General features: G+C 42.5%; 2 protein-coding genes across 2 annotated transcripts; both read left to right on the top strand.

Moving 5' to 3' along the window:
• The first annotated feature begins 13,305 nt into the window (after positions 1 to 13,305).
• On the top strand, positions 13,306 to 15,168 carry LOC125762183 (uncharacterized). Its single transcript, XM_049424026.1, has one exon. It carries the CDS (start codon positions 13,510 to 13,512, stop codon positions 14,782 to 14,784), a length of 1,275 nt encoding a protein of 424 aa, XP_049279983.1. The 5' UTR covers positions 13,306 to 13,509; the 3' UTR covers positions 14,785 to 15,168.
• A 6,458-nt stretch (positions 15,169 to 21,626) lies between these two features.
• On the top strand, positions 21,627 to 25,067 carry LOC125762163 (uncharacterized). The gene is made up of 3 exons (XM_049423991.1): positions 21,627 to 22,105; positions 22,278 to 23,134; positions 23,396 to 25,067. The coding sequence occupies exons 2-3, from the start codon at positions 22,647 to 22,649 to the stop codon at positions 24,771 to 24,773; spliced, it is 1,866 nt and encodes a 621-aa protein (XP_049279948.1). The 5' UTR covers positions 21,627 to 22,105; positions 22,278 to 22,646; the 3' UTR covers positions 24,774 to 25,067.
• Positions 25,068 to 26,335: the final 1,268 nt, after the last annotated feature.

The raw sequence follows: 26,335 nt of genomic DNA, 5'->3' as shown, positions 1-26,335 counted from the left end.
TTTTCACATTAGTGACGCAGGTGAGTGAGGTTTCCTCGGGTCAGTTCATATGTATACCTACATGCTTTGCCATCACTTCGTCATGGGTATGGCACTTTGGCCGTGCAAAATAAGTGCGAAAATACAAATTACAATCGAACGGCGAATGGGGTGGTGGTTTCAAGTTTTTGGCCAGGTTTTTTGTTTTGTTTGGTGGCACTAATTAGTGATGATAGCTTCGCAACAAGCGGCAATTAAATGTTAACGACAGGGCAGGCCTTCGTTACCATTCCGGCTCAGACCGTTTGAATTGGTTGAATGATAATTTGTTTCTTTACGATGATACCGTTTAACTTATCCGGATGGGATCAGTTATAGAAAGTGATGATTTATTACCGTTACCGATTACAACAGTTTACGTGCAAAAGTGCGTGCGTGTTGGAAGAATTTTAAATTCGTTTTTGTTGCACGAAATAAAAGGGGAAAAATTGGGTAATTGAGACAACATCTTCGCAATTTTTTTTCATATTTTTGAAGAAGAAAAAAAAACGCACAAAAATTTACTACTTTAAAAATGCCCCAATTAGATGTTAAGCTGAAAGATTTATGGTAAAAAAATCAAACGCCCCATATTCTCATATTAATTCATTTGTCTGGCTTTTCGTTACATCTCGTTTGACATATACGATCATTCACACGAAGCGTATAGAGTAAGTAACTATTTGCACTGCCGGAAATTTAAACAAAAAAATTACCATTTCACTTACAAACACCGTCGGTAAACGGCGATAGAACGACAATAGAAAAACGAAACACCTTGACAAAACTATTCCACTTTTCCTGACACTTTCCCTATACCATTGTTCCTTGCCTCGGTTCCCGGCTCGACCGGATCCGGATGCCATTTTACACCCACTGGCATACAACTACTCCATCCAGACAAAGCAAATCAGACACTTTTCATTCGCCCTTTTGCCCATCTTCTGGCGCGACGCTATAAACGTCGCTAAAGCGGTTGAAGAAGATTGTTTTCCTGTTTCTTTTGCCCGTGCCCGGGTGTCATCGGAAAGGGAAAACAGAAACTCGTTTTAGGGAGACGGCATACAGTGAATCAAATACGTCGTAGCGAGGAATGGCTGAACTATGCAAGAATATGTCCCTAACGATTGCATTTGGGGGTTTGCTTTATATTTTATCTCATCCTGACTGACTTTTGTTTATAGAAAAATTCATAAAATTACACTTTTTTACTATTAGACAAGCATTCCAAAAGCTTTGAAATATGTTTGTTTAGCCAATAGTATTATATCATAATCTGGAAGCTTACGCATGTTATATTAGCTTGAGAAAAAAGTATATCTTTTATTTTTACATGAACAACGTTTTATTTCTTTCTTACCTAAGTTTTTCGGTTGCTCTCTTTTATTTTAGCTTTCATTTCAAAATGTCTACATTATCGTAGTTTTCTTTTAATTTTCTTAATTTACACTTCCATAAATTGGTACAATACTAACGCACCAAAAATGTACAGCATGGATATCTTTCTAACTTAATGGCTTAACGCTACATTTTATAGACCTTTTTGGGTATTAAATTACGTTCCGTAAAAACCCCCAATTGAGACACACACAATTGCTTCAAATTCATTTCCCCCTAAATACTCCCCTTATTGTCGTTCTATTTTCTTCATGCCCATTCTCCCACTTTTGTTCGCATATTTGTTCTCGGATTTGATTAAATTTAAGCATCACCAGCACCTTCAATGTTGGGTTGCCCAGTGTTAAAACATGCTTTCCACTGATACCGTTTTTCCCGCGTGCAGCATAGATCACTTGGCAGTATTCTTGAACCAATGACGGAAACACACACACATACACATACACCGGGGAAAAGGCCACCAAATTACGGTTCCAACGGTGGAACAGAAAGGATACTGGAAAGGAGTCAGGGGTCGGGAAAGTTAATGAAAATGCGCAATTTATTTTGCTCTCCAACATTGGATTGGATATTGTCTAGAAATTCAGAAGAGTTGTGGTGAAAAAAAAAGATCACCTTCTTTTAGGTGTTTTGCAAACGGTTACAGTAGATAATGAAGGATAGAAAGGGTTCCTTGGGAACTCTGATTAGTGAAATTATTTTCTGGAAAATAGTGGAAACCAATTTTCCTTTTTAGACCTTGTTATAATGGACACATTTATAGTTGCTTCCCAAATAAAAAAAAACGCCATTAAAACAACTTTTACAAGGATTTTTTGGAAACTCAAAAAAAAAACCCCGGAACAACAACAGCTTAACAGCTATTTATAACGTTCGTTTCATTTTATATTTTATGTCCCTGTAAACATGTTATTAACTTTCATATATTCACACACATACACACAAAGGGCAGCCAAAAACCTCCACCGGGTGGAAAACAAAACCTAACGTCCAAACAATCGGTACACCGCAGTTTGTGTCCACACGGACGTGAATTTCACTAAGCCATCTCGACCATATCGAAGACAAACAAGCAGCCAACCAGGCGACACACACAAAAACAAAGCATCATTTCCGCTCAACCAGCCAAGCCAGAGCAGAACCAGAATGGATGGGACAGTTAAATTGCGTCCCACCAACAGCAAAACCCCCCCAAAAACCGTCCCTCCATGTTACCATTTACCATGTCGGGGGGTTCTAATCCATCCTAAAACTGTGTCCACCATCGATCGGCAACCGGGCAACAAATTCTCGCTAAGCGCGTCGTCCTCCACAGGATTGCAAACATTAATCTACACTCCACAAACGCGTTTACAAACGCAATTCCTGTTCATGATTTCTTTTGCCGTGTCGTGCGGCCCTGCCGTTCTCTTTGCTTCTTCCTACCGATTGTTCGGTGATACAACAAAGAACTCTTGCTGTGTTGTGTAGAAGGACGAAACGTGGAGTCGATACGTCGGTAATATTACAATGGCTGGTGTGACTGTGGAGCACACAGCAGAACATCCGGCACCATCTTACGCCACACCAAATAGCTGTGGTGCGGTGCTGGAAACGGAAGCAGTTCCTTCCCTCAAATCCCCACACTCTTCTTCGCCAATCCTGGAATACCTACCACATGGGTAAGGTAAATAGATAACCTACAAATCAATTCTATTACTTCGCTTGTATGTGCACACATTGTTGGGTTTAATGTGGAAATTTTCACAACAAATTTCATTACATCCCGCTGTCCCAGAGTGTACCTATGTAACCGGGCTCTGCCCACCGTTCACCATCGTAAAGAACTGGAGCACCTTTTCCAACAGTACCGAAGGACACGCTATGTAAAAAGGCAACACATAATTGTAAACGTTCCAACACAATCTCACATGTTCTGTTCGTCCGCCTGCGTGTGTGTATACGTCGGATAGTTTCGACAAAATGTGCGCCGGTATGCGTGTGCACACGGGCCACAACGATGCCGGAAGGCACCCTTCCGACAAGGACGAGCGAGTGAAGCGGTGAAAGTAGCCAGCCAATAAGAAGCTCTCTTGTAACAGGCACGGAACCATCGGGATGGATCTTGCCTGCTCACACAACCGCTGCCGAAGCGAGATGGTACTATTTGTAGCAGTATTAGTGTACTCACCGTACCCATCAGGGTTCGTCACTTCCTTTCCCATTTCAGGCAGCATGAGTTGAATTGTGCAAAAGCCCATCTTCGCAAGTGCTTCATCCTTTCAGCATTCTTTTTTTCCCCCCGCACACACGTGCCTGTCAAACTCGTCGACTATAGAGTCAATCGGTAGTACCAGTAGTAGTAGTAGTAGCAGTTGGCGATGATAAAAATAATAACAAAATTTTTGCTTTGCGCAAATTTTCTACCCTTGTACTGTTTGACAAGGATTCCGCACGTATTCTGCAGGGACTTGCTGGAAGAAAGTGTTTGTCGCTTCCTTCCGTTTCGGATGGTAAAACAAAAGAATGAGCGGGAAGCGAACAGAAATAAAAGCAGCAACAACAACAAAAAGAACAACCGCAGAAGATCCACATGGCACGTAAAGAAAGCAAATTTTTGTATTTCCTTTGCGAACACACACACAATGGTATGGACGGACCCGCTTCGGTGAAGTATGGTTGATAAGAATGCAGAGAGAAAATAATGTAATAAGTTGATTTTTTTTGGCCGTTGATGAAACCTCGGTGTAATGTGTAATAATATTTAAATAGTGGCGAGGAAAATGTTTCTGGGGTTAGGAAGATATATCTACTGCAAGAGAAGATTATAAGGATTAGAATGGAAAATTTCTTTTATACGCGTGTTTTGCATAACATATTTCCGATCTGTATAATTAATTATCGCAAGGCTCAATATAATGTAGTAAAAAAAACATTTAATCAACTACGTTCTCTATTGTTTTAAGGCATATTTACATCCTAAACAACATAGGTAGACAACCGCCTGACGAGAACGTTGCATACCGACAATCGCCATAGCAGAAATCTAATCAAATTCCGTTCAAGTCAAGCTCGCGATCTAACCATCGCAACCAAACACAAAATCATCACAAAAACACTACAAACCATCGCCATTCCTACCATCGGCAGCGTCCGGAGCAAAATATTTTCCTTCAGCAATTTGCCAAGAATCGAAACAGCAAAAGGGGTGCTGTAAGTAATCCGGGGGTGAAAAAGGGAGGTACAAAGCACGAATGCACGTGTCGGAATCGATTATGAGCGGAATATTGTCACGCCATTCCTCGCTTGACTTGCTTTATTGAGTGGCCAGCTTTATTTCAGCTCACCGTGAGACAACCGTCACTATCTGTATGGTATGGTGAATAAAGTTCGAGGGTATGTTGTCACTGGTAACGAATCAATACCTTCGCGACAGAAACCTAACCACCCCTGTAACATTCAAACCTCAAACCCTGCAATCTCGAAACAACCGATAATTATTCGGACCATTTCCATTTCCACTTCAGTCGCTGCGGAGCAGTGATGATGAGATGAAACAATACGTTGACATTAGTAAAACGTCTCACTTAGTATCTTCTTCATTTCATCTCATCAGCATCAGCTCTAGCTTCTCACGATAGTGTTACTATAATACTCACTTTACACTTTTCACTTCTCACTAAATGGTTTAGCACAAATTATCGCATTCACTTTGTTCCTTTTGATGTTGATGATCCTTAAAAAAAATCCAGAATGAGGAACAATAAAACTAATATCAAACGCTTCGTTTTAGTGTTTTAGTTTTAATAATTTGCTAATGACGCGTTATGATGAAACGTCAAGCATTCTTAGTAGATCAAGAGTGAGAAAGGGAGAAAAATAATGGACCGTGAGTAGAGTTGGACCGTGTGGCACGGAATGATGAATTAACTTACGGCTAAATGGTGTTGGTGGTGTAGTTATGATGAATTATAAGCAGCACCAGGGAACACAACAGACAAAACCACACCATAATAGGCAAAATTCTTCACAAGCGAATAATGAACGGAGGAATAACGTTAAGAAGCACTGCTTGTGTTGTGTGTCCGGGATGGATAACCGGAATGATGCCGAGTGCGAAAATTATCCCTTCCATCATCGTAAGGACATGTTTACAATTAAATACTTACTTTATTTTCATATTTGTTTTACGACACTTTGCACTATTGCTTCAGAGGTGCAGCGAAAAGCAAAAAACAGGGTGTAAAAACAACCGGAACAAGGGCCCTTTTTTTCAAAAAGCATCCTGCAACGAAGGGTATTGCTGTGTGGATGAGGATTAAACGGTGGTGATGGTCGCTTTTTGATACCGGTTTTGTGCTTAATGGCTTATGACTCTCGCCAAAGTTTTCCTTTCCCCCTGTCCGATGGCTCAACACACCCAAAAACCCCGAGAAAGTGGTTAATGATTTATGCCGCTTTATTAAATTTCCTAATCGTCGGTAATCCCGTCGACAAATAGTCAACCGTATTGTGCGCGGGAGGGTCACCCGGATCAGGTTCACGACTCTGTGCGGCCAAAAACAGGGGAACAACGTCATCATCAACATCATTATCATGCGCCACGATTTCTGTACCGTTCGACCGGGGCGTTTTATTGATATTTGTAACAAATAGCAGACACTCCGAAAGTGTCATGCTCCGGAGATATTGTTGTTTGGTGCTTCATTTTGCACCATTACTTTGGGATGGTCTTTTTTTTTGAGAACTGTACCATATGGATTCGATTGCTCAGGTGACAGTCCTCATTTTTGGTGGATTAAGTTTGTTAATCTGCTTTGATCTGCTTGAAACTATTGCTACCGTATGGTGTCGAGTATGGACGAAAGAATAATATTAAACGTGAAGGGTTTTTGTTTTGCAAATAATAATGACATTACTAAATTTCGAATGAATTTGTAACAGTAAACATGCAATATGAACTTGAAATGAAATTCTTTTGTAGGCTGCAAAAATCAACACTCCTAATCTTTTTGCAGACGATACAAAAGAAAAACAAAAACCCATCTTTCTTTTCATAAAAAAATACAAACCAAATCCTTGCCAAAAAAATGGAACATGTACAAAAACCTACAAAGAGACTTACAAGAGTTTTATTTTTCTTCGCCTGCATACACACCACTGTTGACTCGGTGTGTTGTGTGATAGCAAAGCGCACGCCTACACCCACACACAACCATCCCACGGTGGAAAGGAAAGTTTCAAGAGATCTTAAGATTATGTGCCCGAGAAAAACAACCCCGATGGCGCGATGGCGGTGGGCTTACGATAAGAGTCAAACAAAACAAAACGAAATACTTTGCGCTTGAGTACTATCGGGCGGTAGGGAGGAGTTGGGAGGGGCAGGGTGGGCATATGTCCTTCGACCAAAGCGTAATCCGCTGAAAGTTCAACCTGAAGCTTATATTATAAAAAATAAAAGGGAGAGTGTACACTGTATTATACATTAGGTAAACAGAGAAGTTGTGAGTTACATATATTGTGCTTTTTATACCTAAAATAAAACGTCTTATGTAAAATAAAACAAAACAATTTTCAATTGGATTGCATATCTTTAGGGGTTTTAAAAATGTTCTATCTATTTTGGCATGCGAATTGCATAGTGTTAGGCGTTTTATGTTTGGCAGCACAAATTTTTCTTTTTTAAAACCGATCCGATTGTGATCCCTTTGCGCCACTTTTGCAGGTTCGCACATATCAAGATCCAATAAATGAAGGTCAAATTTCATAACCATGTATCCTGCTGTTATGTTATTGAATGGCAAAATCTACAAAACATGCCCTTTCGGAATACTTCCATGCAAACATGATTTGTTTACCCTGGCCCATCCACTTCTTACTTGACTTTGTTTAACTTCGATTCTTTGCCCTATAGAGATTTCACTACACCCCGAAGCGGATGGGTCAGAAAGTTCCACGTGGTGCACGTGGTTAGGAAAATGCCTTGCCATAATTTAAAGGTTGTTTTCATCGTTTGCTCAGTACTTAAGGGCGGATTTATCGTGCCTCTTGTGTATGGCAAGAGAATGTATTGTTGTTCGATTGTGTATCTTGCGCAACAATTGCGCACCCGAGGTGCACAGAAATGAGCAAGAACCCCGCGAACCAATCATCAGGTCTAGACGTTGTGACGATCTTACAAGTTTCTTGAACTCTTGAAAAATAGTACTTTGATATGTTGTATGAAAATGTCTTTTGTTTTACATTTCTTATGCACAATCCAAAGCGAGAAATTGTTGTAAAAACTTGTTATTCATTCATTCAACAACAACAAAAAATAAGTAATTTTAAACGAAACATTTTTTTTCCCAATAAGTACCCCCTTACACATTTGCCTTCCGGGATTTTTGTTTTACTGTACATATTCTTGTGCTACATGAAACAAAGCATGGAACAATCCAAGAGCCATCTTTTGTTTCTCAAGTGTTACCGACAAGTATCGCTTAAGCAAATACACCACTGAATCGGTAGCAATCATGAATAATGCATCATAAAGCACCACAACACGGCCCATATAACGACACACAGAGTTCCGCCGCATCAATTGCAAAATAAATTCCTTCCCTTCCCGCTTCATTGCAAAACCGCCCGTCTCTGGGGCGGTGGCTAAACGATGGTGCATAATTGAAATAACTCAAACGAATCGAGATCTCAAAACTCAACAGCCGCTGGAACAGAGCATCATCCCGCATCCCGATCCCGAAACTGTGGTCCATTAATGCCTCCTAAACCAACTGTTATACTTTCGCCACGACAGCCGCCAGAGACCGTAGGTGAAAAGGCCCATCCACACACACATGGGAAGCGGGGGTTGAATGAAAATAAAAACCCCTCGGTGGCCGGCACACAGTTGGCTCCGAATGTTCCGAAGCCACTTCGGGACCCTGTGGTGCATACGAAAATAAAAAAGGGAAACATTATTTAAGCGTAGGTAAAGCTTCCGGCGGAACAGAAGTGTAGTGTGAGGTTCCTCTAGTTTATCCTCTACCTTTTTTTTTGCTGCTGCTGTTGCACCGACCACACAACCCTTCCGCGCCCACCCACTTTTTTCCGCGCTCCGGTTCTTCGATCCTGACAAACCTTAAATCCCGTGGATTCATCCGTTTGGACGGACTTTTTTTTGCTGTTGTGTCTGTGGGGCGCAAATTTTTCAAGTGCACTTTTTAACTACCGTCATTGTTCGGTGTGGAGAGAAGAGCAAAAAAAAGCAAGAGAGAGAGAGAAAGAGAGAGAGAGAGAGAGAGAGAGAGAGAGAGAGAGATAAGAATAAAGAAAATCAACATGTGAAAAGCATCTCCTGCGCTAACAGTGGTTTGTGGTTAAGGGAAACGAAATGAGGCATCCTTTCGTTATAACCTTTCTTTTCTGCTGGTTAAATTAAACATTCCCCGAAACCGACTTTGTACATAAAATGGATTTTGTATGAAAATGAAAAGAAAATTGGTGAAAACATAAAAAATATTATTTTATAATTTTTTTATTCAATTTATTTATTTTTCCAATAAACCAAATATATTTGCCTCATCAAAATAAACAATAAAAAAAGCCTCAATTTGTTTAAAAATTAATATTTAAAAAAAAACTGAAATATTTCTTGCGCAACGAAAAAAAAACAACAAATTGTGCTTGTTTTTACTTAAAAAATAAAAATTTCTTTAGCACGTTATTTCCTGCGTATAAATTCCCCCTTCGTGCACAGCTGGACTACGCGCGCACGATACAGGGGGCTTTGGTGCGTTTTTAAGTAGGATAGGATTATCGCTTATATTCCACTCCAGTGCCTGCAAAAAAGGACCTGTGTTTGTGCCTACCGTAGGGCCCTTTTCCACCATCCGGTCCCGGTACCGAAGAAATCAACTGACGAATTCGAAAAAGGAATCAAAAGCGCATGAAACCGGCAGTCGAAATCGAGCGTAACAATTTTGTCTCGCTTTCAAAAACCCCCGGCCCGTTGGGACCGTGTACCGTTTTAAGGTTGTTTTCATTGTTGCTTTCGATTGTTTGTGTGCAAGTGGGCCTATCACAAGGGTGAGAGGTGTTCCCTGCCAGACTGTGAAAAAGGCAAGGAAATGTTAAAGCCAAACACAGCATCCAGAAAACATGTTGGGCGAGTGGGTGAGAAAACAGTGAGGACAAAAATGAAACGAATAGGAAAATGAATTTGATTCACGGTCGCCTTTGACAATTTTTGTTGTGATTTGGTTGTCGGCGATCAACACAACACTATCACGGTACCGGACAGGTAAGAAACGGATTTGGTTTGGTTGCGTAAGCTTACACGCAACGATTAGCACACACGGGGATAAGGGATAACAATTGCTGGGGGATTAACGTGTTCTGCTTTGCACGTTCATTTCCTTTTGCTTTTTTGGTGTGGTTTGTTCCGGATGATAAAAGGTGCTATGAAGCGTTCAACTAATATCAGCATTTAATACGCCGATATTTGGAAGGTAAAGTAAAAGGAAATAATTTTGAACATAAGCATCATGTTTCACAAAAAAAAAAAATAAAATTTATGTTGTTAAATATGAGAAATCATAAATGGTTTATTTATGTGTCAATTTCAAACAATTCAAAACTTTTAATATTTTCATTTTTATTTCAAGCATCAAACTTTTCATCTTAACTGTCTTTCTAGAAAGTGACAGTTAATTTTGCTTTAATGACATTAAAAATAAAAACATTGATTTGAATATGTCACAAATGTCAACATCAAACTTTTGGTCTTATTTTTCTCAAAAGTGACAATTAATTTTGCTTTCAAACTACATTCAAAATAAAAACATTAAATCGAATATATCACAAATGACAATCAGATGCATGATCGGCATGATTGATACATATGCAACCTAAAAGAATGAAAATTTGTTAACGAATCTTTTCCCCCCAAAAAATGAATGTCTTTCTCAGTTTAATTATATCACCAGCGCAACGCCATCTAAACTGGCAACCGTATGCGAACGTATTATTTGACAAAAGCTCCGATAAACCAATAAGCCTCCCATTGCACGGTTTAGAGAATATATTGGTATTCGTATGAAACGCTTCCAACCTTCCTCGGTACGGTTGTTATCCATCCATCCTCAAATTCCCCACGGACCAATAACTTTTTCGGCGTGCGAAAAATTGCTGCTCTATACGCTATATTTGCTCAGCAGCACAGCAAAATGCGCCTATCCCGGCGAATCGATTCTACTATTAGTTTCTATTCAATTTAGACAAATCCGATATCGATTCCTGTACACTAGACCTCAACCTCAAATTGCTGCTAGAGACCGCACCACTCCAACGATGTGCGCCCAAATCAAACTAAATTTATCGCGCACACAAAAGACACGTTCAAACCTTGCGCCTGGCGATGGAATCAAACAATCGCAAAAAAAACTGTCGCTAGAGAAGAAGACCCCAAACCGACCGGATCTGTCTAGCAGCCGAATATTTGTATATTTGTATACCGCAACAGCACAATGGCGCAGATGGTGCCTAACCACCCTCCCGGTGGGGGTGGGACCCGGTTGGCTGGGGGTGACAGGGTGGAAATTTATTCAAATCAGACACTTCGGTATTGAAAAACGGCAATCGACAAACCGAACCACTCATGCCAACGCAGAAACGCACACGATTGTGTTTGATTGAGTGCGTGTCCTGGTCGAGCCGGTCTAGGGTACTTCCCCTTCAGACCCACCTCAAACACCCCAAGCATAAGCATGAAGCATGAAGATAAAAACAAATCTCCGCAACACGCTAACACATCTAAAACGCTTCAAACCCCCAAAAACGAGGGTTTAGGAGTTTTTTGAGCAAATCAAATTCACCATTCGAATCATATCCGTGTTCCCTTTATTTGATGATTCTAAAGTGTTTCTCTCCTTCTTTTTTTATGCGAGATATTCTTCCTGTCAGCTTGAAGTACGCTTAGCAAATCGAACCAAAACTCCTGCTGGTTGATGATATTGAGACATTTCAACATCATCCCTAATGTGGCAGAGTGATGGTGAAATGAAATGGGAAATAAAACTATTCACTAAACTCATCAAGGAAAAAGAAAAACGAAGGCAAATCCTTTCGCAATAAACGTAACATCCTTACACATTCAAATAGTTATTTAATTAAGTGCGATTTAAACGATCCCGTCGACATACAAATTCGATTTGCGACAAAACGCGAAACCCACGCCATTATCGCACGTTGCTTCCGTTCGGGGGGGTTTGAAATGATTTAATTCTCTTTCATCGTTTTACCTCATCAAACTGCGGGCTGCTAGAATTGTCGATTATAAAATATATTTCTTCGTGCGAAACATCAAGGATTACCCTGCCCGTTCATTCGCACGCAGCAGGTTGTCGAAGAATTAGTCGATGCCCTCGCCGAATGTCAAACTTCTTCACCAAGTGGTCGGCCACCACCTGGGTCGTGATTTTTTTTTGCTATTCGGATTCCTTTTTTTCACAGCATGCAAGTCCACCCTACACTTGAGCGCAGTTAGACGAGCTGTCGGTTTTAATTTGTCCTATCGCTCACAATCACAAGAACTTCTACGCGCTTGGTACACCTTCTTGTGTGATACAAATTTAATAATAAAATATCCTTCGAAAGGATAACATCCTTCGGGGTTTTTTACGTGAGTACCACCAGTAAACAAATGGAATGAGTTTTTTTTTTGGGTAGGTAAACAATATGTAGAAAGAGAGAGAGAGAGAGAGAGAAAAAGTTGTGCCACGTGGCATTGGCACCCTTGCGTGAAATGATATGTTTATTTTCACACCCAATATTTCCGGACGGTTCGGGCGAAATATTGTGGCAATTTGTATCAAATTTGGTAAGTTTCCACAACGACACACACAAACACCCGGAGAGCACCAGAAAAACTTGTGTTTCACCTGCGCACCGACATAACGACGTCGCACGTGGTGGTGCAACTGGGATGCAAAAAAAATGACAAAATCAAATACAAAATCCTGCCGCCACAAATATCCTGTCGTCGGGTTGTCCTCGTGAGAATGTGGCAATATTCCCTTATAGTAAAAAGAATCGTTTTCCCTTTTTTTCTCCTTAGTCGCACTTTCGTTTGATATCGTTGTTTGGGCAAAACATTATCTCAAGCATCGGCACGTGGGCGCTTAGGTGGGACGAAAGAGCGGCTGGTGATATGTAAGACCCGATACGGTACGATTGACTTCACGCCACGTGAGTGCAGCATGGAACGGGTGGGTCTCGAGATGGTGTGAATGATTTTTATTACATTCTTTACACTGTCACCGACGGTGCCGCAAAATTACGCCTCGCATTACACGCTATGTTTGTACAGCGCCCACATCATTCTCAGTGCACAAGGGGGCCCTATCAAATAACAGTGGCAACATTGGTTACAGCCAGGCGCACGTTTGCTCGATTTTCGTGACCAACGAACTTCAAAGAACGCAACTATCAGTAAACAAATGGTACTCATCTCATGGTGTACGTGTTTGTTTCCGTTTTGGTTGTGGAAAGCAAAACACTCTCAAATCCCGTTTGGGTAAATTAATTTCATTTTCCAGGATTAAATGCTGTTTGTTGTGATACCGTTGTTAACAGAATTGGGAAAAAGATTATCGAATGGAAGAGATTTTCATTTGTACATTGGTTTGTTTTTGTTTGTTCATCGTTACCATGACACTATGTTGCATCTTGATGACATGCTTATACTAAAGTTAAACTAAAAATTGTATTTTGTGTTGCAGATTGCATACTTTAAGGATTACATATTTTAAAAATTACAAAATTTGTATATTGGGGCGCCTAAATTCAAGCAATGCAAGTAACAAACGGTTTATAAAACTTTGTTAATCCATTGTTCTAAAACAGAACAATGACAACACTTGAAAGCACAAAGAAATTAAGAAGATTTCTACAAGATTTGCATTTTTGCGATTTTTTTTTTTCTTTTTGAATGAATACGGTCAAAATTTTCTGCATGATCACAGTAACCAACACACTCTCCTGTCAAATCGCAGTATTTTGCAACATCTTCCGTACACTGATTATAAACATCCGGGAAAGTTGGCTGCATCTAAATTCTAAATCTTCATTCCCAGAATGGCGTCCGCAGTAACACTCACTGCTGAAGACTTCGGAACGCTAACGGACGGGCTGGGCCGTAGTGTGTCTGTGCAAAAGTTTACCTGGCAAACGGCGGCCGGTTTGAAGCTGTCGGTGCTGAACCTGGATGCAGCCATCGTAGAACTGTGCGCACCGGACCGCACCTGGAAGAGTAGCGCCAACGTACTGCTCGGTGTAGGAAAGCTCGACGAATACTTACAGCTCGATCCGTCGCTCATCTGTGCCGCTCATTTTGAGAAAGGTTGGCCCATGCTGACGGGAAACAGTGTTCGACCAGATGCACCCGGCAGCCGTACGTTTGATCTGAATCGTGTTTGGCATTCTTTCGTCGATGAAACACGGCTCCATCTAAGCTTGGTGCGCAAATCTTCAGCCAAGCATCGGAACACGTACGCTACGGTTACTATCAGTGTGGAACCATCGAACGTGATCCGCATCCGGTATCAAACCTGTTGCACTGAGGGTGAAATGTTTCGACTAGCTCATCGGTTTCTGTTCAATCTTGGAGGATGTGATTCCGGCGCCCAAGGAACGTTTGAGCACGTGGTGCAACTGAACGCGGACACCTACGTGGATGAGAAGCGAAATCTTCGCACCGCGGGAGAAAGCTTTGCTGATCTTCGTATCGCACAGCACCTTGGATTGAGCCTCTACAGGGCACGCAACGAAGGTTTGGAATGTGTGGACGGTATTAGAGGTATTTATGGGCTCAATAACACTACCGAAGATGGGTTCGCAGTCCGGCTTATTCATGCAGGAAGTGGTCGAGCGATGGAGCTGTACTGCAACTTTCCCTGGATGCATTTTTCCAGCCTCGACCATTTACCATCGAGGAAAAATGCGATCGTTCCATTTTATCCACGCGAAGGTCTACAACGCGTTTCGCTTATATTTGATCTGGAACAGTTCATATTGTCCGTTGTTACTGGTACGGAGCAAACCTCAACGAGCGATATAGAGCAGGACGAAGTTCAAACAGCTGATAGCGGCGATATAAACCAGGATCGACAGGATAATTTCACTTGTTCCGGGAAATTCAGCAAAAACGACGGATTCCTAATACACCCACTGGCATGCCCTTTCCGATCAATGGAAAATCACAAAACCAGTCCCGTTTCACTGGACACGGCACTCCCTAACCCTTGTCGGGGACAAACTCCTGTGCCGTTTATTGGACATGTAACGCTAAAGTTCGGTATCTGTAAACCCCTAACGCAAGAGGACACTCAATCACCGCTAGCCGCCAATTAACTCACACGAAATGAAAGACTAATCGATGCCATATCGTGAAAAACCAGGGAAATTTCAAATTAGTTTCCAATGTATAAAGAACCCTATCAGCTTCTGGCAGTGTGATCCAATAAGGCGGCACTAGGCGGTGGAGAATAAATATGAAATTGTAATACCACCAACAACGAACGGAGATTTGATTGCATCGGAATGGCAAAATGGATTCGAATATTCAATAGTCCAAGACATTCTCGAAAATCAATCATCATTCATCCATTTCCGCTTTCGAGGTAGTGTTCCGCTAGTGTACTACCATTCAAGATTACGGTAACAGTATATGTAGTAAATACAATATACAAGTATCCAAATTTAATGCATAATAAATAAGCTTTACATTTGACTTTATTTTATATTGTATTTGCTCTTCCTTTGGTGGGAAAACAAAAACGCCCAAAGGTATGCAAAAAGGTGATTAAAGTAGAAAACAGTAAAACATTATAAATATAGTATGGTTTGCTTCTGTGTAAAGAAGCAATGCAAAGCACCATCACGTTCAGTAGCTTCCAAAACCTTATCACCGGCACTGTAAATCAAAAATGTTCAAACCGCCCCAATTGGAATCCTCCGATCCGATTGATCCACCATGCGTCTCCATCGGGTCCCACCCAAGCACGCGCGCTTGGGACGGGGTACAATATGCTGTGGCTTCTGTTAATATTGATGTTGTTTGTATCAACAGTAATAGTAGTTCGCAGCTTGAAACTTGAATCTGACAGCCTCAGCCCCAAACCAAGGCTGAACTCCCTTATCCACTCGGTGGTGTACTAACAACCGTAGGGCGTAATATAAAGTTCAATTCGATTTGTGTGCCAACACTCCCCCCCATCGCTCTCTGTTTGACTAGGCAGCGCAGGAAGTGGCCCGGATTAGAATCGGAATCGAATTCCGGCACAAACCGAACGCCCTCACCCGTTTACCGAAGCGACCGAACCCCCAAGCTCGTTACTGTGCGCCGTATGGTTTGTGGAACTGTTTTGTGCCACCGTGCTCGTTGCTATCTGATCGGGCTGCTATCGATATTTCCTTTGCATATCTGCGTCCATTTTGAAGTATCCGGTTACGGTGCGGACCGATGTGGGAAGGTCATGCGAACATTTTCCAATATTGTAAAGCGCAATGCCGATTCGTCGATGAATCGGCAATCGCAATGGCAAACCCCAGAGCCAGTTGGTTTTGCTTGAAAAACCAATAACTTGTTTGTTCGGATGAAGAGCACGAAGTGGATTGTGAAACTTTTGCAATCGCTACCAACCGTACCGGGAAGGTGTAGGTTTTACTGGTTTCTTTTTCTGCGGCCAACGTCATCTGTACGTTACCAAACGTTCTTTGTTGCGAATACCGCATCGCTGCGGTAAGTTTGGTTACGCATCACGAACACATTCCGTCGCTTTTGGGTGTTTGGAGCTCGAAGAAGCGAATGGAATTTATTAACTCTCGGTAGGTGTGCTCGTCAACGTTATTGGAAAACGTGATGGAAGAGTTGCATACTTTTGGGCGCTAGCACTAGAAAAAACCGCATTACGCCAAAAGCTATGCAATCGACAATAGAAATCAATCCTAAATGTTACAGTACACTTCTTAATAACAGTTTGTTAAAATTATTAGCATCAAAAAAACATAAAAAGCAACTTAATTTACACACAAAATTAAACTCCCTGGAGAGGAGTGCAGTTAATATTTAAATTACCTACGTGCAGTACAGAACAAAAAGAGCTTAATGAAAAATAAAAGCACACGACAATCCGTAGCAAAATGGGGACGAGGAACAGAAATACCCAAAGAAAAAAAGTTACCAAAAAATAAAGTATTCCACCCTTTTCTCACTCACTGCAGCACACTGTTGTGTCGATGCTGGTGTAATGTGTTTTAAATATGTAAACTCTGTAAATTCGTTTATCGTGTCAATAAACAGTTTTGCTTGTTACGTGTCTCATCCTGCCGCTGGTTTCATTGCTTTGCCCGCCAGTACAGCCGCGTCGTTCTCACCGTACCATTACCGGACGTATGCCAAACGTTCAGCCATGTCCGCGCACAAGGGCTCATTCCTTCGTTCCATTCTGCACGTCGGTGCGGTTCGTTCAGATCCTCCTGCCTGCAACACTATGCGCCTGCAACAGCTGCTATCATTCTCAGAATTGTCACGCAAGCACACCCGGTGTGGCTTGCCCGTGGCTTGTGTGTGGGGGAATGCATTTCGAAAGCCTTTTTCAGCGCATCAAAAACAAATCGCTGCTTTCGCGATATGATTGAAGAAACACCTTTTATTGAAAAGAAGAGTACATCCATTAGCAAACCAAACGCAATGACCTTCGCTTGATAGTGAAAAAGGGAGAAAAAGCCGCACCAAATCTCTCGAGCACATAGAGCTAAAAGTTAAGGCTGCTTCAAAAACTTCACCACACCCGGGTAATGGCAGCGATGGTAAATTTACTTTTCACGTCCCATTTTATCGTTTGCTTTCAGTCGCAAAATTGCCCGTACCCGAAACCGGTGCCATTTAAATTGCGCTCTACTTCAGAAGGAAAAATGAAAGCCGTATCACATTGTTTGGACTGACTTGATGTTTGTTCTCTTTTTTTGTTTAATTTTTGTTTTTTTTCGACTAAGAAGAAAATCTGTACCCAAAAGTGTGCTTATGTAATGAGTAGCGCTTTGTTCTGTGACATCGGAAGGGGTGGTTCCCTGATTTAAAAGGTTACACTAAATGTATTTTTATTTAAAATTCAAAGTGCCGCTGGCATTAACTGTCAGCGCTGGTAAACATTAGTGAGAGACAGCACTGTATCTTATGAATCGCGTTTAAATCATATCTTATTGATTTAAGAAAAATGAAAACAATATCCATTCGTCCTTGATAGTGTCTTAGGTAAATGCGCCTGATAATATGCAATAATTGTGCAAAATTGACCTCTTATCCGAACCAAGCAACAAACCGTACTATTTGCATACTTACAGGCGCAACAACACTTCACAAACAATGGCGTCAGGTAAGTGCGAGGGAAGTAATTAAGAGACTTAAGTTTAATTAACTGTATCAAAGCCATAAATGTTCGATAACGAGATTTGCTGCGCTACAAACAACTTATCGCATACAAACTAATTTCAATTGAGACATCCGCAGCCAAAAATTCGTTTGCGTTGGGTCGGTAGTACCCAAATAGAGAAGGTGATCCATTTTGCAGCAGGCAACAGGCATGTAATTGTGCGCATGACGCACCGCACTATTTGCAGAAAGGATCGGATCAACATCTTGCCTCGAGTGTTTCGAGCAGCAGCAGCAGCAGCAGCACGATTTCCATGGGAATCGAAATTACGCTGTCCCTGCTGGGTCGGGTGCTCAAGCACAAGCAAATAGCCTCAAGATATTATGTGACAAAATCATAATCCCGTACAAAATCATATTGTTGCTCTATTCCAAATGTCACTGGGGTTAAGGTGGGGAAGGGAAGAGATTGTCGGGATGTCCTTTTATCGTCTTACAATGTTTTGTTATTTACTGTGTACACACGCACACAGCAGCTTTCATCAAAACGCTCAACTCGTTCGCAAGCGGTCTCGGTGACCTTTTGCCTGGTTGTGTCCTCTGTCCATATGCTTACTCTATCCCTTTTACATCGTAGATTTGGATGGCGTTCTTGCTGCTCTGCCTGTTTTATTGATCATGGTGGAAGCATATTTGCATTTCTCTACATTTTTGCCCGAAGGTTTCGAAAGAACAATTAGATTGTAAAACTTTTCATATGATTTTGCCGATAGAAATGGCTTTCTAAAGTTGTTTGTTGTGTTGTGAGAAAACATTGTTTTCTTTTTGTTTAAGTGCAGAAAATTAACTAAGTTGGTTAATTCTATTGGAGTTTATTCCTTATCCACGTTTCAGTGTGGAGTTAAATAGTTGTAAAATAATCATCAAAAATTGTGAAAAACTTTATTCATTTGTGTAATTTAGTTTTAGACTGAGACAATAAATGTGGCTGTGCTCAACGTTCCTCCATCAACGTACATTTTAGCACATTTGCTAATACTTTGTTCACTCCACAACAATTTCTTGAATGACCAATTCGCCCACCCGCTGATTGAGTAGCTTTAGTTGTCTTGCTTAGAATACAAATTTTCCGAACCGTACATGAGTAAGGTTTTCCGCATCAGACGTCTCACCCAAAATAAAAGAAAAAAAAAACGAAACAAAAGCCCATTTCCTTCAAGCTCCAAAACACTTTGGTCGCCATGGCAAATCAGGGCCCTTTACGCTCAGATCCTTCCGTACGGCAACAAAAGGACGTTTTGTCCCGAAATGTCTTTCAAAACCGTACATACTCTGCATCGGCATCGAACAATTACACAGCATTCTTCCTTTCATCCTTTCGGTACCGGCTAGAGGACGCTCAATTGAGTTGATTCTTCATAACAATTCAATCATGTCCGAACCTGAGACTGTGGAGTGCGGGTGTCGGGCATGAAGTCGGACTACGGGAGCCGGCGCACTTTTGCCATTTGCCAGTGTGCTGAAGCACCCGAAAACTAATGAATGGTGCTCAAGATGTAGGCGCGTGCTTTTGTTATTGGTTACGGAATTCAGTTTCGGGCGTCGGGTGAGATTGTCCGACAAGATAACTGATTATTGCCAGTTACTGGGCGAAAAGATTGAGCATCGCACAGGTTTCGGTTCTTGTTTGTTCCGCTGGAACAAATGGAAGGTAAGTAAGTAATATGAAATAGAAAATATATTTTTAAGAGGTATATTACTATTATTTATATAATTATAAATCATACAGTGTGTACCAAAAGAGGTGATAATCGATGATTTAATTTTTTTTAACAATTTGGATAACGATATGAAAATGATATCGGCCAACTTGCCGCCTCCAGATGCCAAACACAAATCATTTCTTTTTCAATCTCAATTTCTTTAGTGTTTACAGATCTGTATGACAATGATTTCCCGGTATATGTTAAGTTAAGTAATCTTAAGTTGCTGACCACACAAGAAAACATTAGGTAAAGTCTACTTTAGTTAACGGCATTTGGTCACATGCTGTGAGAGAGATGCTGAACCTCCCGACGGACCGAAATTGTTTAATGGTTCGCGACCTAAGATCTTACGGTTGTTACGAATAACCGCCGGAGAAGGTGTTTTATCCCTTAATTTATGGAGAATTTATCCCTTAATTTAAATTTATTCGTCATTTTTATTTTTCATACCTTTGTATTATTATTAAGAAACTATCTTGAATTGAATTTAAACTCTTCTACTTTTTGAATTTCGTAGTTATATTCTTGTATGACATTATTCGACTGATGCTTACTCCGTTTAGATCTGAAATGGACAGAACTTGTTAATGCCCGTCGGTAATTTGCCAATATTATGCCATCCTTTCAGAGGTCGCTTGTTCTTGCGAAAACAATCAAATTGACAAGATATACATGCAGAAAGATCTCCACCACATCCCTAAACCGAAACATTAAAACCAATTAAATGAATCCCCAATGGAGGCGGTTCGCACAACGCATGGGGCAAACGAAAAATGGCAAACGAACTACTACCTTTACGACTGTCAAAGTTCAACTGGCCACAGTCACTAAAATCACGCCAACGGGGACACCATCACATATGGTGGTGGTTCGTTCACCATGCGAAACTAGCACACTACGGGTGCGTCACGACAACCCGTTTCGGCCCATACCAAGTACCTCGAACCGCCGGTTTGTGTGTGTTTTTTTCATTTCCCAGCTACTAGCATACAAATTATCACATGTCATCAAATTGAATTACTTTCCACCGGTGTTACCCGCTCTCCTTCCTCACGGATGTTGCATCGATCCCTTCGTCTGGAAGTCGTCGACTCCTAAACCATCCTGACGATGCCAATTCCTGCTTACAACAAGGATTGTTCTTTCGTCGCGAAACAGGCTGCTTGTGTGATGAAACAGCAGTGTAAAGGACCAGAGTGGCTGCTTACATCCTTTTTCTATCAGCTCCCACCAACATCCCCCCACATACACGCCGGAAGTGCTGCAGGAGGGAAAATGGAAGCGTAGTGGACACGCTAGCGAACCATGTTTGTGTGCCGCTGTGCTCTGTTACGGCTTCAAATTACACCAAAAAGCTCCCCCATAACAAGTCGGCTGTGTTGAATTTTCCCCCCAAACACATAGACAACATACAGCGCGTACGAAGGATATATTTCACCAAACAAAGATCCTTATATACTCCACCAAAGAGCACACGCACACAGTCGCGCGTGTGCGAATTGAAAACATTCTGTGCAGCATATGGTTGTCTCTTTTACACCACCAGAAAACTGTTTTCCCTTCTCATTCCAGTGAAAATCCTTCGCAAGGACACACCCAAAATGGTTCAACCACACACACTACTACTGCATGTGCTTACTCACACCAGTCCAACCAGCCCGTATAGCGCTCTCACTTTCGTTCGCACGGCTTGCTTGACGTGGTTTTGCTAAAATAAATGTTTTACTTGCAAAGGAACACAGTTTGTACAACTTTTTTCCACGTTTCTTCGGCTTTAGCAACGGGAAAGTCGGCAATGCTGGCGCCGGTCGTTGGATAAAATTACTTTCTTGCTTGCGTCTGTGTGTGTGTATGCGAATTTTCCTTTGCATCCTTTGCAAGAGTGGGGACGACGTCGCTGGAAGTTGGCGAAATAAGAAGCATCCTTACAAGAGTCTTGACAAAAAAGCTTGACTTGCTGCAGATTTTGCCTAGCGCGGAAAGGGAACTCGAATGGTAAGATATGCGCTTCAGCACAAGAAACCTGATTATTGTATTACAACTAGGCCCTTCACAGATGAGCCGTTCGTACCGGCTACACACGGCCATTTTCCACTGCCCAACCGCGTTTGTGTGCGTTCGAGTCACTGGGGCCGTGCGAAAGAGTAGGAAAAAGCGTACGCAAACGGTTACGCACAGCGGCAAAATACACACGCGGCGCCATTTTACTTGGACGCGGAGGAAACGTCCTGACAGTGTGCGGCACACAGGCGGGCGAGATTTTCATTTCTCCGCCCATCCCGCGTACCAAACCCGTCGGAAAAACTCGACGAGTAAGGGTGAAAACTGTTGGCACGCTAAGGGTGAAAGAGTGAGTGTGTATGTGCGAGATAGAGAACGAACGGGAAGAACGGACAGGGTTGGGCAGGGAGAGAAGGTGGAAGGAGGACGACGGAAGTGTAGCGCGTGCAAAATTTTCACAATTTTCCACAAAGTTAAAATAACATTTTCATTCTTGCCTTCGTCGGTGCCGGTCACAGTCGTCGTTGAGTCGGTCGGTGTTGTCGTTATCTTGGCTCTTGTCGTCTTATCAAGACGTAACGCTTTTGTGCCATTTTTCTTTCGTTGGTGAAACTTCGGTACAATTGTAGTTCAATTTTCCGGGGGGAAAAAAAAACTTGCAAACCTTAAAATATGTGTTATCATTTTAAATGCTATTTCTACAGTGAAAGGAAAGTTGCTAAAAGCTACATTTTATCAACGATTAAAGTGTAAAAGTGAAGTGATAGATACAGGATCAAGAACAAAAGATACCAATGTGCAAAGCGCAACTTGAATGGATAAAACAACAAAAATATCATCAATTTTCCACGAAAAGTGCAACCCATCGCCAAGAAATTGAGTTGTGATCTCGCAGAAAACAAAACTGTTTTAAAGTGCAAAAATCAGTTCAATTCGTTAAAACGTTAAAGATACATTGTACAGTGTTCGAAGCAATTATAAACAAAGATGAAGTGAATGTAAGCAATTGTGCACAAAATTGCTAAAATCGAAATACCCATCTGAAGAAAACAAGTGTCCACAGCAGGAGCATAATGCATCCCGCAATGGCATCTCCGCTCGATCTGCGACCGTCGGGTTTACTGTCAATCGGTGCTTCACCTTCACATGCCGCCACCTCCGTGGGCCCTAGTTCTTTAAACGACACTTCCGGTCAATCACAGCAGCACTACCATTCCAATGCCCAACAGTTCCATCATCAGGCACAGGGCACAGGTTCCCATCAAAATCAGGCTCCTCCGTCGGGGAATCGATCCGGCGGAGCAAATCGCAACCGTTCACGCAGTAGTTCAAGTTCCGAAAATGGAACGTCCGGTGGACAACAGACCCAACCCAGTACGGACAGCACTGGTAATGGGACGGAAGATGGGGCAACGTCGGGTAGTGGAAAATCCGGTAGCCATCGATCGCAAAGTCTTGTGAAGCCTCCCTATTCGTACATAGCGCTTATCACTATGGCAATACTACAGTCACCACAGAAGAAGCTGACCCTCAGTGGTATATGCGAGTTCATTATGACACGGTAAGTTGTGCGTTATATTGTGATCAGGCAAGAATTAAAGCTTATGTTCCAAACATCCAGAGAATCGTTTCAATTAATTTCAAGATCATGTCTAATACAGATTTCACAATACGGAATTTCTTTATGAGCAAGAAAGAATATTATTTGGACAACTCTACGATAAGTCTCGCCAAAGTCTCGCGTTTAAAAACTTGACCATCTCAACTGTATCAGACATAGAACTTAACATCAAACACTCTTCTGCTGCTTCCACCTCTTCAGGTTTCCGTACTACAAGGAAAAGTTCCCGGCATGGCAAAACTCCATCCGACATAACCTCAGCTTGAACGATTGCTTCATCAAAATTCCCCGCGAACCGGGTAATCCGGGCAAGGGCAACTTCTGGACGCTAGATCCTCTCGCGGAGGATATGTTCGACAATGGTAGCTTTCTACGGCGCCGGAAACGCTACAAACGCACAACTCTTGCCCAGAGCATGGGTTTCCCAGGTGTGTTCGCACCATTCGCACCGTTCTGGATACGAAAACCGGTGCCCGTGATACCGATGCACCAGTTTGCTCCAGCTCATGCTGCTGCGTCCGCTTCGGTGGCGGGCTTTGGAGCTGAAGGACCGGGTGGACCTCTGGCAGCATTGGGACCGAGCCGGACCGGAGATTTTCTGCTCGACAGCAAGCTTAATCTCTTTGGTACGGTCAAGATGGATGATCTGAATGTGGCCATGATGGAGAATAGTGACTTTCTGCAGCGGAACGTCGATAGTTTGAAGATCTCAAACGCTATGAATAAGTTTTTCCACGGTTATCATCAAGGCCAGGCGGGTAGTAGCGGGCCGCTGATTGATCTGTACGAAGATGGACCACATCCGGCCAGCCTCGGTGTACATCCGTGCAATGGTGGACTGGTGGGGCGGGACGCGATCTCTTATCCGTACGGAGCACACAAGCTTTCCGCTACACGAATGTGTGACCCAGAATCGAACGAACGAAGCGATCGAAGAGTGGGTGATTACGCAGAAGAGGAACACATTTCGGCAGATCTCGACCTTTCCAGTGACGATCGGATCGATGTCGAAAGTGAGGACGATTACAAATCTCCAGCTGAACGTGGTTCGGGGACGCTTAGTTACCACGAGATGCTCCTAAATGGCCGCAAGACTATTCCTGAGGAAGTACCTTCTAACTCCCATCTGTCGGGAACATCGGCATCACCACCGGCAGTGGAGCATTCGCATCCAGCACCACCTTCGCCCACGATCGAACCCTCCGGTGAGTACTCCCCACATTGTAGTCCCTCAAGGACGGTACGTGATTCGGACGATTACTATATCGAAGAAGACGAACAATCGGATAAAGCTAGCAGCAGTGGAGGTTCGGTAGAAGAATCGCAGCCATCTACAAAGGATCGTCACACACATTTCTATACCGAGCTGCAACCTTCGCTGATGGTTGCCGAACCACTGCGCGGGATTGTTCCTGCCAGCAATGGACATCCAGAATCGGGCGTTAGTCCCGAGTATGCCGAAACGACGAAACTGTTCGATGGAACCGATCACTCATTTGCGGGCCGTAAAAGGAAATACGGCAATACGAAGGGATTCAGCATAGAGAACCTCATCGGCTGCAGTGTGGAGGATAGATGAATGTAAAAGATCCAAGCGTATGGCGCTAGTTACAAAATCCTAGAAGAAGATGTTACGGACATAGCGCCAAGCCATACCAAAGAAACCCGTTCCCAGTGCTTCATCCATGTCTTCGTGTATAAGTGTGCGTATGTTTGTGTTTTTTTTTTGTGTAAATAGTTGAACGGATCTGAAACTATCTAGTTGTAGAGGAGAGAGAGAGTAAACTATTGGATTGGATTGGTTCTCGTTTTTAAAACCCATAGGTAATTTTTTAGATCGCCGAATGTCCTATCGCAAAACCGCCTAGCCAAGATGGTACCGATACGTTGTGAATAAAATGCGGCACGCGATTGTAGTCTTTTGGATCCTGATGCACTTAGATGATCTATAAAGGAATCTGTATCCTAACAAATGAATTTCATTGTGTTTTATTGTGGTTTTACTAATAATAGAAAAATACAGTATTCAAGAATTGATATATCTCCCACAGTTAAATTTTGATCGATTTTTTACAACAACTCTTACATCTTCCAATGGTGATCTGCACTTTTCTGGTCCGGCATAGTCTTCTTGACCACTCCCAAGCTGCCCGTTCGAAATACCTTTTCCGGTGGAATACATTTCGTGTGGATACCGCCCGCATTGCGTGCCCCATGTTTGATCCTGTTCACCGGGATAAACTTCGTCGGCACTACAGTGTGGTTTCCCTCGAGCGTCGTCTGGATGCCGCACGTCAAACATTTATTCACGTCAGAGCTGGTGCCCGTCTCACAGTTTGCTGTTACTGCTGCCGAGGATGAATCGCCCATGATCACCGTACGCGCTTGTTGATCTTTTTCCACCTTCTGCCAGCGACTCAATGCCACGGTTAACTGTTTCCGTATCAGAGTGACATCTTGTGCTGATGCTTTCGCTCCCAGCCCCTTAACTAGCTCGTACTGGATGGTTTTCAGCTGTTGATCCACATCGTGCAATTCTTCGCGCAACTGTGTGACCGAACGCGTAACATCACGCGCTGTATCGTTGAAGACCGGGTACGGTACGCGCTGCTGCATGTCCGTCACAAGTGCGCGACGATTTAGCTCAGTTTGCACATCCACCTTGTCCGCTTTGACGGTGGCAAGATAATTTGCCTGCTCGTTACTCGATCTTATATCCGCTCGCAGAGCGTCCCTTTCTTTGTCCATCCGCTGGAATGTACGCTCAAACTCCTGCACTTTAACGTCATGCCGCTCGAGATGTTTTTCAACGCGTTGGAAGTTAACTTCATAATCCGACACCAGCATACCCAGACAGTGGGTATCTGTTTCGAGCTTTTCTACCTTTGGTTGTTGCGTTTCGATACGATACACAACGCTATCGAGTCCACCGGCCAACTTTAACATATCGTCGTGTTGGGATTGACAACGAGCTTTCAGCGAAAGCACTTCCTCCTTTACGGCTTCCAAATGGCTTCTACAACCTTCAAGAATAGCCTCGAACTCGTTTGACGTTTGTGTGGTACTATCTTTCGCAGATTCTTTCTCTACTTCCAATCCCTTGGTGAGTTTCTTGCCAACACATGCTGGAGAACTTTTACC

This window comes from Anopheles funestus, chromosome 2RL (assembly GCF_943734845.2).
Source record: "Anopheles funestus chromosome 2RL, idAnoFuneDA-416_04, whole genome shotgun sequence".
Lineage (NCBI taxonomy): Eukaryota > Metazoa > Arthropoda > Insecta > Diptera > Culicidae > Anopheles > Anopheles funestus.
Note: the sequence above shows the minus strand (reverse complement) of the source record. Positions and strands in the feature narration are given on the sequence as shown.